General features: G+C 40.6%; 1 protein-coding gene across 3 annotated transcripts; it reads right to left on the bottom strand.

The window, feature by feature from the left end:
- Window positions 1-542: 542 nt before the first annotated feature.
- On the bottom strand, window positions 543-13,560 carry eif4enif1 (eukaryotic translation initiation factor 4E nuclear import factor 1). 3 transcript variants are annotated; one of them, XM_022675730.2, is made up of 18 exons: window positions 13,428-13,560; window positions 12,886-12,959; window positions 12,584-12,708; window positions 12,201-12,469; window positions 8,646-8,844; window positions 8,387-8,547; window positions 7,645-7,783; window positions 7,356-7,532; window positions 6,987-7,267; window positions 5,583-5,666; window positions 5,038-5,224; window positions 4,812-4,897; window positions 4,581-4,717; window positions 4,408-4,483; window positions 2,532-2,652; window positions 2,095-2,433; window positions 1,772-1,930; window positions 543-1,644 (listed from the first exon to the last, which is right to left on the bottom strand). In XM_022675730.2, the coding sequence occupies exons 1-18, from the start codon at window positions 13,524-13,526 to the stop codon at window positions 1,448-1,450; spliced, it is 2,910 nt and encodes a 969-aa protein (XP_022531451.2). In that variant the 5' UTR covers window positions 13,527-13,560; the 3' UTR covers window positions 543-1,447. The 3 variants fall into 3 exon arrangements, with proteins under 3 accessions (XP_022531451.2, XP_049335654.1, XP_049335653.1); XM_049479697.1 differs by having other exon boundaries at window positions 2,095-2,430; window positions 6,984-7,267; XM_049479696.1 differs by having other exon boundaries at window positions 6,984-7,267.
- Between the last annotated feature and the right edge of the window lie 12 nt (window positions 13,561-13,572).

The following is a 13,572-nucleotide window of genomic DNA, read 5'->3' on the forward strand; positions in this document are numbered from 1 at the left end:
AGTTAAGAGCAGTACTTTCCAAACAATGTATCAGATGAACTAACTGGAAAGGGCAAAAAACAAAATTCACATATTTTTGAGTGTGTAACTTATTAGTCAAGCCAGGATTTACCAGCAGTTCCAGCAATCAGATTTTCTGCAATTTTTTTTCTAAGAAAATAAACTCACTGTCTAGTTTTACAGGCATTTGTCTCAAGTGCACCTAGAAACATTTATTGGTATGCTTTTTCTATTACTATTAAAAAAAAAAAAAAAAACCCACTAGTTCCTGTCCAGCAGTCTTCATTTTAGGTTTTGACTGTGAATCCACATTGTTTACATGATGGTAAAAGGTCATAATGACCTAATATTCCATGCAAGTTTTTTAATTCTGATGAGTTGTCCTTCTTATAGCTTTAAGCTCAATGTCCATAACATACCACAGTAATGCAATTACACCCTTTCAGAGATCCATAAAATTAAATCAAGATTAGTTTTTTTGCCAGCCATAACCCAGGTTATTATAACTACATCTCAGAACAAAAAGCAAGACAAAAAACAAATTGTGAATATTATTTTTATTTTTTTTCCTTCTATTTGTGCTTCTTTAAATTAATAGCACATCTCAAATCGAACCCCTGCCACCCTAAAACAAACGTGACTCAGAGCAGTGCTTTTCTTTCAGTGACTATGAAGGAAGGGATGGAAGTAGGAAGGAGGGGGAAAGGGGAGGAAAAAAAAAAAAAAAAAAAAAAAAAAAAAAAAAAAAGGCACATACACTCTGCAGCACCACCCCCTTGGGCTCAGCTCTGGTGGTTTCAGCCACTCCTGTCCAACTTTTCAGGCTGGGCTAATGAATCAAGTGCGCAACGTTCAACTGCAGGCATCACAGTCCAACAAACCAATAATCGGCAGTGCAGCCTATTCCCACCCACTCCAAACTCGAGGATGGGAAATGCAGAACCCCACTTCAGTCAAAACCAGGGTCAGTCAAAAAAAAGGGGGAGTAACAAGAAGAAAGTGGAAAAAAAAAGAAAAGAAAAGATTCAGTGCCCCATTCTCTGCTTTTCAAGACTTCCCCGCAGCAAGACAAACGGAAAAAAAAAATTAAAGCTATGTACAGGGCAAGACGAAACAAAAAAAAAATCTATTCCCATAGTCTGTACAATTATGGCCTATACATTATTTACTTTTTACTGCAAATAAACTGAAAAGATTACAAAAAAAACAAATTATTTACTCTACATTACTTGAAAGGACAAGAGTGACAGGGAAAACGTCCAGAACTGGTATTATCCCTTTCTTCTAACTTGTAGGCCTTCTCACAACTTCCATTAACTGCAAGGCTTTACACAAGGCTCTGTCATCTGTACATTATAGTAGAAATTAAAGTTCACATTTTCCCAAACTAAACAGGACAGTGGGGAGGGGGAAGTCTTTCCTCTTGATGACTGGCTGCAGGATGAGGTCACTGGCGGAATTCCAGTTCGTCAACACTGATCACTTTAGCTGAAGGCATGGAAGGGAGAGGCTGCTGCAGTACATCAGATCCAAACCACTTAGCCAGGCCTAGAGGTGGGCTCCCTCCTCTCCGCTGGGAATGATTTGTCCGATGTGTACCGTGACTTTGCGTTTGGGGGGCACCAGGCGGCCCTGTGTGCAGACCTGCAGAGACAAACGCAAATTTTAATTACACTTATCTGTGCAATTCCTATCCACTCCAAGCGACATGCATGTGTGTAAAGTCTAGGAAAAAATAAACTGTTGCAAATTCCAAAATTTAAGCATTTACTTGGTCTCTGTTGTTGCATGACTAACTGCATGTGTGTCCCAGGAGCTCTTGGGGGGATAAGGGGATGCCCTGTAGTGCCCAATGGATACAGAGGTTGGCCTAATAGAGCTGGGGGCAGACCTTGTAACTGGGACAGGTCAACAGTCTGAGGGAACACTCCTGTCAAAGGAGAAATACATTATTTACTGTTAAATCACATTCACCACTATAAATGACCTTTTATGAACATTGTGTCCTAAAGATTGTGCATTTCTAAAAAAGCCTACACAAATCCATTTATATCCATTGTGACAATTACAAATAGAGGTAAAAAAATAAAATACCTGTTTGTAACAATGCCGGTCCCAATTGCTGAGGCTGTATGCCCTGAGCAAGCATCCTCTGTACCACACTGGGATGAAGTGGTGGTGGTGGGGGCCTCACTAGTGGAACATGAGACAAAAGGGGTACTGGGTAAATTGGTCTAGGAAAAGTGGAAGTGGCACCTGGGGACAGCATGGCAGGAGTGTGCTGCCCGGTAGTTGAGCTGGGCCTGGTTCGCTCTGCGTCCTTAGAGTGGCGATTCTGTGCAGACACTGGAGTAGAACAAGCCTTTACTCCACCTGTCTGATGTCCACTAGAGTCCACGCCTTCAAGGAAAGAGCTAGGGGAAGGAGTTTCTGCTTGAACACAAAAAAAAGTGCAAAAACAATTGTAACTACTTGTTAATTTAAAGAGGGAGGGACACAAACCTTTCAATTTAGCCAAATGTAGTTCTTACCCTCTTGTGAGTTAGCAGTGTCCTCTTTGCTCCCTGGTCTGCTTGTTGGCTCATCTTTACTCTTCTCCTTAGATTCATACATTTTTCTTATTACTGAGGTGGGAGTAAACGACGGGGACAGCTGCAGAAAGGACAACATAGCTCAGAACATCTCATCTTAAACTTGCATATATGAGCAGTTACTGCTCAAAAGCTAAGAATCTACTCCAGTGGACTCCACTACTATAGTTTTTCATGCAAGTATGGCTGATTTAAGTAATATACAAGTCTAGATTGTTGGTACTGTATACACTGGGCTTATTAACACAAACATTAAAATTTGTGGTGTCAACAGCTAAATTAATCATTAAAATAACATTGTGATAATCATAATTAAGCACTTTGCTTAAACTTATCCTTTTTAAGATTTACTGACATTGGGGAGAAAAAAAAAGGATAACTTTAGATTTAAATCAGTGGCGTCAAATGGATGCACATTAGTTATTAAAAAATGAATTGGATTAACAACAATATTCTATGATTAAGGGTGTTCACACCTGAAAATTCAGACCAGAGTTTGCACCAGGATTCATGCCTTATTACATTGTATATACACTGCTAAAAAAAAAAAAAAAAAAAAAAAAAAAAAAAAAAGATAAAACAAAAATGACCAATGTTAAGATACCATAGAGGTCTGGATTTGGAATCATACTCAATCAAATGACAGGCTGATCCAACATCAGTGGAAATTCCTCAAGAAATGTTAAAATGAGGCTCAGTAGTGTGTGTGGCTTCAACGTGCCTGTATTAATGCCCTACTACTTAGGCATCCCTACTACTACTACTTAGGCATCCCTACTACTACTACTACTACTACTTAGGCATCCCTACTACTACTACTACTACTACTACTACTACGACATCCCTACTACTACTACTACTACACAGTATGGTGCAGTATGGCATTGGTGGATGGAGCGAGACATGATGTCCCAGATGTGTGGATTGTATTAAGGTATGGGGAATGGGCACGCCAGTCCATAGCATTCATGCCTTCATCTTGCAGGAACTGCTGACACTTCAGCCATATGAGGTCTAGCATTGTCTTGCATCAGAAGGCACCAGCATATGGTCTGAGGATCTCATCCAGGTATTTAACAGCAGTCAGGGTACCTCTGGCGAGCACATGGAGATCTGTCCAGCCCTTCAAAGAAATGCCTCCCCACACCATTACTGACCCACTGCCAAACCGGTCATGCTGGAGGATGTTACAGGCAGCAGAACATTCTTCACGGCATCTCCAGACTCCATCACATCTGTCACACATGCTCAGTGTGAACCTGCTCTCATCCGTGAAGAGTACAGGATGGCAATGGCGAATCAGCCAATCTTAGTGTTCTATTAAATGCCAATCGTCCTGCACGGTGCTGGGCTGTAAGCACAAGCCCCACTTGTGGACGGCGGGCCCTTATACCACCCTTATGGAGTCTGTTTGACAGTTTGAGCAGAAACATTGATATTAGTGGCCTGCAGAAAGTCATTTTGCAAGGCTCTTGCACTGCTCCTCCTGTTCCTCCTTGCACAAAGGAGGGTGTAGTGATCCTGCTGCTTGGTTGTTGCCCTCCTACGGCCCCCCTCCAGGTTTCCTGGTGTACTGGCCCATCTCCTGTATCTGCTCCATGCTCTGGACACTGTGCTGACAGACACAGCAAACCTTCTTGCCCCAGCTCGCATTAAAGCAAGGTCAAATTTTTTGGGTCACCGCAACAAATGAGTGAGTATGTTAAAAAAAATAAAAAATTAAAAAAAAAAATAAATTATGAGGTATAGAAATGTAATTAAAATGTCTTAAAGTGCACAAATATTTTGGGCTAAACTGTGATTATAGTAAACTCACCATACTAGTGACTGCAGCAACAGGGGAATTCCTGCCTGGTGGGTTGGGGCCAGGGGATCGGTTTAGCCTTGGCTGTCTACAATTACAAAAACGTCACCCATAAACCAATCAAAAAGTTAGTCTTTGCGGCAAATGTCACATTAAGTTCTTTAGAAACCTTGAAAACACTGTACCTGTTCCGAAAGACTTTATCATGACTGTGTTTATTGTAGCCTTGTTGGTACTGATGGCGAGCATGTACTGCCAGATCTTGCTGGAACATTAAGCTGTCCAGTTCCGCCTGGTCCACTCCCAGAGACAGTGCTCTTAACTACAAAGACAGTTGCAGACTGTGAAAAAATGTTACAGAAAACAAAACAAAAAAAATGTATTTAAAAACACACTGCTAAAGAAAAAAGCTTTGCCTGGTGTGGAGTGGGTCCAGGACTTATGGATCGGTGCATTTCAGGAATGTGATCCGCAAGTATCTGCTGCGGACCAACATGGAATCCTGGGTGGAATATTTGCACATTAAAACACAGCTTGCGTCTTAAAAGCAACTGCCAATGTTGTATGCTGGTTAACAACAAAATGGTGAATTTATCTGCATTTATCAAACTATTTCATACACCACAAGCCAAGCTCTCAAACCTGTTCCCGGCTGCATGCAACCTGTGTAGAAGTCTTGAATGGGTGGTCTCTGTGAGAATATAGAGGGGGACGAGCCACGGTGGTGCATTAAACCAGGGGCAGGAATAGGTGGGGCATCAGTACTCGCCAACAGACCACTCAGTAGTGGAGAACCTGCCCGTGGAGCACCCTGAACACCCAACAACTCCTACAACACAAATACAAGTTGCCAGATCAGCAACATGTTGGCCAACGACAATGTTCATGATTTGAGCATTACAGACTTTAATTGGTGTCTTCATATGAAGGACTTTCAGAAAATTAAGTATTTTAGCTGGTGGAATCTTTTTAAACAATTCTTTCATATTTGTAACCCTATAAAAAGTTATTTCTGGTGGTTAAAAGTGCAGGGCAGTCTACTAAGAGGTGTTTAATAGTTTGAGGAGTATCACAAATACAAGAAAAACACAACAATGTTGTATCAATTCCAATACCATACTGCAACATTCCACTATCAAACATCAAACACATCAAAACTGCTCATAAAACTGGATAAACATATTCACCTGGAAAATGTTTTTCTGTTGCGGGACAGGTACCTGAGCCTCGGATAAGGAGCTCAGGATCACAGGATCAGATGCCTGCTGCAACTACACACAAGAGAGGAACCAAGGTAAACGCTTAATTAAGCATAAACACAGTGAAGCACCCGAAATTATCCAACTCCATCAATGTGACCTGAAAAGCCTGTAGACTTGTGCATAAAAAAAAGAGGAGGAGGGAGAAGAGGGGAGAAAAAAAACAAAAACAAAACACAAATGCACCACATCAACAAACTCAAACCATCCGTGCAGAGTGGAGAGAGCAATTTCATAATATTTACAAAATCAATATTACCCCCGAACCAGGATACAAAACACTGACAAGTTGCTGCAAAGGAGTTTTGGTTGAATGGACTAGCCTGTTTAATAATTTTTCACTTTTCAGGGCTTCTGTAAATAAAACCCTGTAGTAGAGACGCACTGATGTGGAATTTCTGGGCTGAAGCAGATACAAGATATTATGTATAGAGAGAATCTTATGAATGAGACTGAACCCTGGCCAGCATGCAGTAGTTAACATTGAGTTTAATTTGCAGAAGTTGTTTAATATACTGCCCAATCTGTTCAAGTAGCACAACATCTTTAAGAAATGGTGTCCGTAAACTGGCCTACATTTCTTGAGCCATTGAGAATTACATTTTTGGATATTAATGTGCATTTGCATCGCACCAAGTGTTTGACCATGACCCATAAGAAAACATGAAAGCATAAGTGGAACTGTATACCATTAAGTAGAACTATATGTACAAGTTTAGTTTTAAGACCCATTCTCTACTGCGCATGTTGGTGGAGGGGCTGGTCAGCACTAAATGGCCATTGCTGTAATGGGCTCTGAGTAAAGGGTGCAGGATGGTTTGGATTGGTGCAAATGCCTGCCACAGAGCACTTTTAATGGAAAAAATGCAGTCAAAATCATGGCAAGTAAAACTAAAATAGCTTTGTTTACACTTTAGTCTTTAGCCCAGACAGAGGTGGTGATGCCCACATTACATTATCAAACAAATAGGTTTTTCTCTTTAACAACTCTCCAGAACAAAGCACAAGCATTAGGCAAACACACAGCCCTTCAGCATAAAACATAACTCAGTCCATCTGAATGTAACTGCTACCAGTCAGATAAGCTAAACCCACACACAGTGAAATACAAATTTATGCCCATCATTAATCCAATACAAAACGCTAATTGCACAACACTCTTCCAACCTCTATCTATTCAGCCACAAAGGAAGCAACATTCTCACTGTCAAAACACACTTACCTGCCTCTCACACACACATCAGACAGCTTTACCTGACAAAGCAGCATGCTGACATGCATATGACGACGCAAGCCGGCACAAACGATAACATAAGCCTCCACACTTACGCTGCTGCTGCTGCTGCTGTTGGCCTTAGGATGGGTGGGCAGCGTTCCACTTGCCTTCATACTGCTGACCAGCTTATTAAAAGCAGACATATCAGGATCCCGAGGACGGGGTTTGACCCCAGAAACTCCCGTAAGAGCCTGTTCCAGATGCTCAGCCATGAACGGGGTGCTTCCCCCTTGACTCTGTGGCTGTCGGCTAGATCGCTGAGGGTGCTCAGAACGAACAGTAAGCCCTTTTAAACCAACCTCCACCTCCTCCAGAGATAACACCACTCCAGAATTAGCTACAACAGAACAATAAAATACATTAGAGTTTGGTTAATCAGTCCAGAAACAATAACATTTAAAATTGTTGGACAGGAAGAAACTTACTGCTCTCTTTCAGACGGGCCTTGTTGGCATTTAAGCTGGACAGGAGGGGTTTAAGGTCAACCTTGGCTTTATGGAGCAACTCCAAAATGTCCACTTTTTCTTTTCGCTCAGCTGAAGAGATAGGGGTAAAATAGGGTGTAGGACCTTGACTAGGAGAGCTGCTGCGTGGGTCTACACCTAATACACATACGGAAAAAAAAAATAAAGAAAGTAACATTTACAAAAAGAAACAATTTTCAAGTAGTAAGCATGCAGCACTGATGTGTGTCTGGAAGAGTGTTCAAATCACCAGCTAGTCTTTCCAGCTCTTCGTGTGGGGTGGAGCGCAAGCTGCTAGAACGGCTACCAGAAGGACTTTGATTACTGGAGAACCAACGGCTAAAACGACTGGCGGTCACTGGCCCCTCACCCAGAACATCTTCGATCATCTAAAAGAAAAAAAAATAGCAAGAAAAACATGGTTTAGCACTTTAGCATAAAGAAATAGTCAAGAAAGGGTGGGGGAGGTGGGGTGAAGAGGACACTTACATGATGATGCTTGCAGGCTGTTTAGAGCAATGAGGGTAAATGGAGAGTGGGCATTTGGCAAAAGGTAACTCAAAACAATCCAAAAAAATTAATAAATAATAATAATAAAAAACCAACTTCAACTTTTTATTGCAGTCCTCAGACAGCACAGATAAAGCCCCCCTACAGCTTAGTAGGCAGGGTGAATGTAAAGCCTGAACTCAAACTAAACATAACCTGGATCAGTTGATGGGCATAAATTTGTTTCACAACTTCACTCTCTACCAAACATTTTCAACTTTCAATGTAGTCACAAACAGTTCTGAACACAAATCACACCACACAATGTCAACATCAACAAAAGGCGAAAAACTGAATACATGCAATAGAACACAGAGCACCCCCCAGTGTCAAGTGGTCTGTGAATGAGAAAACCCCAAATGAGAGACCTTAGATGTGCTCAGCTTTGATTCAGTTAAAATCTGCCCAACACCCTTATGCATGCAGTGCACCCCATATCTTACCGAAGCCAGGCCAGGCATAGTCTTCTCAAGATTGAAGAACTCATTGAAGTCAAACTCTCCAGCAGTTTGTTCAGGCAGAACTCCAGAATGAGGAACTTCCTGATCAGCTCCCGTCTCTTGAACCAACTGTGGCTCCTCAGGAAGACCCCCATTACACTCAACTGCAAGACAGAGCAAGAGAAACAATAAAAAAAATGTATGCAAATTAAAGATACACTAAAGCCAGAAAATAAGTGGGATAACCAAATACTCTACATGCCTTCTTTTACAGACTCAGTCCTCTTTCTGGAGCGCTTAGGCCTCCGCTTGTCATCCTCTAGAATCTTATCATCAAACCCAATGAGTTCAATGGTTTCTGACTGGCTGGTTGGTCCACCAGAAAACCATTCAGGCTCCTCCTCAACATAAGAGTCATTTCTTCTCCTCTCACTAAACACTCTTTTGTCACCAAAGTCTCTCTAAAATAGAAAGAAATAGTTAAATCAAGTGATTAAATACATAATAAAAAGGTAGGGCAGTCACAAAAATAATTACTAAATTAATTTTTAGAATAAAATAGTAGAACAATGTACAGTGTATCCAGAAATATTCACAGCGCTTCACTTTTTCCACATTTTGTTACGTTACAGCCTTATTCCAATTTGTATTAAATTCATCTCTTTCCTCAAAATTCTACACAAAATACCCCATTATGATTACATGAAAAAAGTTTTGAGAGTTTTGTTTTTTTAATTTTAATAAGTTTTCACAGCCTTTGCTTAATACTTTGTAGATCCACCCTTTGCAGCAACTACTGCCTCAAGTCTTTTTGAATATGATGCCACAAGCTTGGCACAGCAGTTTTGCCCATTCTTCTTTGCAGTACCTCTGAAGCTCCATCAGGTTGGATGGGAGACGTCTGTGCATAGGCGTTGTCAGATCTCTTCAGAGATGTTCAATTGGATTCAAGTCTGGGCTCTGGCTGGGCCACTCCAGGACATTCAACAAGTGGTCCTGAAGCCACTCCATTGAGATCTTGGCTGTGTGCTTTGGATCGTTGTTCTGCTGAAAAATGAACCGTCCCCCAGTCTGAGGTCAAGAGCGCTCTGGAGCAGGTTTTCATCCAGGATGTCCCTGTACATTGCTGCATTCATCTTTCCCCCTATCCTGACTAGTCTGCCAGTTCCTGCTGCTGAAAAACATCCTTATAGCATGATGCTGCCACTACCATTCTTGACTGTAGGGATGGTATTGGCCTCGTGATGAGCAGTGCCTGAACATGATGCCTGACATTCACACCAAAGAGTTGAATCTTGGACTCTCAGACCATGAGAAACAATTCTCTGGTCTGATGAGACATTCAGGTGCCTTTTGGCAAATTCCAGACGGGCTGCCTTGTGCCTTTTACTAAGGAGCAGTGTTGGGCACGTTACTTTGAAAAAGTAATTAGTTATAGTTACTCGTTACTTTTCCAAAAAAGTAACTGAGTTACTAACGCAGTTACTCCACTATAAAAGTAATTAGTTACCAGTAAAAGTAACTATCGCGTTACTTTTTATTATTCGCCCGTCAAAAAAAGGAAATCAATTATGCATTTAATATTATTATTAGAAAAATAACAAACGAAAATAAACCCAAAATGTTGACAAAAATATAATCTAACGAATTTCAAAAAACAAAACGAAATTCTCCACAGAACCAAAGAAAATGAACTTGTAATACTGAAAAAAAAACGGAAAAAAATTAAAAACGCGTCTGGGGATGAAATTAAACAAACCAAGCCACACTCAAAGGAAATATGTATATATAAACAAAACAAAATATTGGACAAAAACAACAATTTAATGCCCGTTAAAATGGTATAACAGTTTCACCAAAAGGGAATAGAGCTTAGATCGGGCGCAAAAAATCCGACCCGACCCAGCCGGAGCCCGTGCACGTTCTGCCCAAGCCTGAACCATGAACTGTCATTATGAGCCGGACCCGATCCGCCCCATAAACTGTCTGTTTTTGGGCTGATTGAATGAGCGAAATATAATCAGAATTATGTTAATTAACACTAACATAAAAGCATAGAACTATTATTTAATTTAAATGTTTTTTAAGAACAGCTACACACAATGCTGAAAGTCAAACGCGGAGGCGTTCACGTGCGCCCAGAGCTACGTGATTACATTTTTCATTATTATTATAGTTTAATTTTATTTTGTTTTTATTTTTTCTGTTCAGTAAGTTTTTAGGGTGGGCTTGCTAGCGAGAGCGCTTTACACAAGAACTAAAGGACCACGAGGTGCCGCGCGCTCGGCACAACACCGCCCGCTGTACAACTCCGCTGTACAACAGCGCTTATAAATAAATTAAACACGAAAATGAGGGTATTCTATCTGTAATTTCAGTTCGTTTTAGTTAGTTTTATAAACACAAAATACAGTTCGAGATAGTTATGTTTTTTCCTTTTAATTACCTTTTTATTAGATTCAGTTAACACAAATGTTTTTTTCACTTTCAGTTTTCGCCATTTCGTTCGCTGTAGTGAACAATAATAATTGGTTACTTAGCAACATTGTGATTATCACATCAGAGCTTTATATAAAATAAAAAATAGGAGCCAATAGGAGCTTTCTCTAAAAGAGAAAGCAGCAGCACCACAAAAACCGGAGCAGCTAAAAAGAGTTTAACGTCCTTAATTCGGAACTTGGGCTGTCCAAGGCAATCACTGAATTAATTAGAGCACGCAAATTGTCACAATTGTGCCTCACTTCACCACGCCAAACCACAGGCACAGCGGCCAGAAGCTCAAGTTCACCGGACAGAGGAGGGGTTAACCAGGGCAAAGCGAAGTAAAAAAAAAGTGTGGCTAAAGTAACGTGCAGTAACGGGGTGTCGGAAATGGTAACGGCGTTATAGTTACAGTCAGAGTAATTAGTTAGATTACTCGTTACTGAAAAAAAGTAACGGCGTTAGTTTTAGCGCCGTTACTCCCAACACTGCTAAGGAGTGGCTTTCGCCTGGCCACTCTGCCATACAGGCCTGATTGGTAGATTGCTGCAGAGATGGTTGTCCTTCTGCAAGGTTCCCCTCTCTCCACAGAGGAATGCTGGAGCTCTGACAGAGTGACCATCGGGTTCTTGGTCACATCCCTGACCAAGGCCCTTCTCCCCCGATCACTCAATTTAGACGGCCGGCCAGCTCTAGGAAGGAGTCCTGGTGGTTCCAAACTTCTTCCATTTACGAATGATGGAGACCACTTTGCTCATTGGGACCTTCAAAGCAGCAGAAATGTTTCTGTATCCTTCCCCAGATTTGTGCCTCGAGACAATTTTGTCGCAGAGGTCTACAGACAATTCCTTTGACTTCATGCTTGGTGTTTGCGCTCTGACATGCAGTCAACTGTGTGACCTTATATAGACAGGTGTGTGCCTTTCCAAATCATGTCCAATCAACTGGATTTACCACAGGTGGACTCCATTTAAGCTGTAGAAACATCTCAAGGATGATCAGTGGAAACAATGCACCTGAGCTCAATTTTGAGCTTCATGGCGAAGGCTGTGAATACTTACGTAAATGTGATAAATTTTTCATAAATCTCAAGAAAACTTTTTTACATGGCCATAATGGGGTATTTTTGTAGATTTTTGAATTAAGAGATTAATATAAAACAATTTGGAATAAGGCTGCAACATAACAAAATGTGAAAAAAGTGAAGCGCTGTGAATACTTTCCAGATGCACTGTATAAGCAGCCACCCACAATCTTTGCACTAAAATTAGCCACTTGTTACTTTAAAACGCCTAGTCACTGAAAAAGCCTTAGTACTTGAAACTAAATTTAATACCCTAAATCTCTTGTCCTTAAAGTCTCGTTCCCTCTCTCGTTCCTTGTCCACCCGCGAGTCCCTCTCAAACCCACGTGTCGCCATAATGCGGCCACTTCCAATACGTCGTGTACCACCCAAACGGAGTGACTCGTTCTCCTTGTTCTCCAGAGGGCTGACAGGACGCCGGACCAAAGAGGTAGGTGCCACTTGGCAGCCACCTCCAAAACTACGGCGCTGTGGACTAAGAACCACCTCCAAATCATCCTCTTTTAAACGCTCCCTTGGGTCTAGAAGGAAAGATTCATATAAAACATAAGTTTAACATTAAAGTTTATCCTTAAAGAAATGTCATTAATATTCAGATTAGTAAGAGTGCAGCAGTCCCATAGTGGAAAAATTACCTGCAATTCTGCGTTTCAAAGACACCCTATCTTCAGCAAAGTCTCTCTTGTATCCATCTACTGGGGAGTTTCGCTCTGACGGGTACAGTGAAGCATGCCACTTTTCAGGATCCCACACACCATCGCTATAGAATTAAACAACAAATTAGTACTTTAGATTAGCCACTCATTTCAGAATAATCTGGAAACTAAGCATTGTATACACAGGAATCAAAGAAACACTAAATAAGTTGATTAATAGATTTTAATGTGTGAAAATATAACTAAATTCCTCACTGTACCAAGATCACATAAAAGATTACCTGTCATATTTCTCCGATAGACACTCTGGTCTTTCGTTAGAGATTGGTAACTCTTTGATTTCCAACAGCTCTTCCTGTTAAAAAAAATGATAAAATAAATCTTATTTAGGAATTAATAATAGTTTTATAATAATATTTAATAATAGTTTTAGTAATAGTAATAATTTTTCAAAAATAAATGTTACAATATTATTTATTATACAACATGTATTGCAATAATGTTCCAATAGCTGACCCCTAGTTACATAATAAATACCAGCATTTTAGACTATTAGACTCTTAAACTTGCATTACTTATGTAACAGAATACATGTTGCATGTATAACTGGACAAAACTAGGGCTGCACAATAAAAAAACTTGTGCATCTCTTTTTCAATAACAGCTCTATTTCTATCAGAGAGCATCATTTATTATGGTGAAAATTCCTAAATTCCTGGAAGACACATATTGCAACAGAAAAAAAAGTTATATTTTTCCCCCCACCAAATATTGTGCAGCCCTAGACACAACTGGAGATTAAGCAGCATACTATAATCCTGACCTTGGTGTATCGGTAGGCAGAGGTTACTACAGAATCCTTCACTGTGTGCCCAGTGATATTGCCATTTTCCTGATCCTCTATACAGGCATCTTTCTCCATGACTGAAGCAAGAAGCCAAACCAGAGTATAGCTTCTTTAGACAGTC

The sequence above is a fragment of the Astyanax mexicanus genome, chromosome 5, assembly GCF_023375975.1.
Source record: "Astyanax mexicanus isolate ESR-SI-001 chromosome 5, AstMex3_surface, whole genome shotgun sequence".
Classification (NCBI taxonomy): domain Eukaryota; kingdom Metazoa; phylum Chordata; class Actinopteri; order Characiformes; family Acestrorhamphidae; genus Astyanax; species Astyanax mexicanus.

Excerpts from the sequence above, each read along its gene's own strand:
- eif4enif1 (XM_049479696.1), bottom strand. The coding sequence starts at position 13,526 with ATGGAGAAAGATGCCTGTATAGAGGATCAGGAAAATGGCAATATCACT. Across the intron at positions 8,548-8,645 it reads GACTGAGTCTGTAAAAGAAG|TTGAGTGTAATGGGGGTCTT; the intron begins GCATGTAGAGTA and ends TCTGTCTTGCAG. Across the intron at positions 2,434-2,531 it reads CACTGCTAACTCACAAGAGG|CAGAAACTCCTTCCCCTAGC; the intron begins GTAAGAACTACA and ends TTTGTGTTCAAG.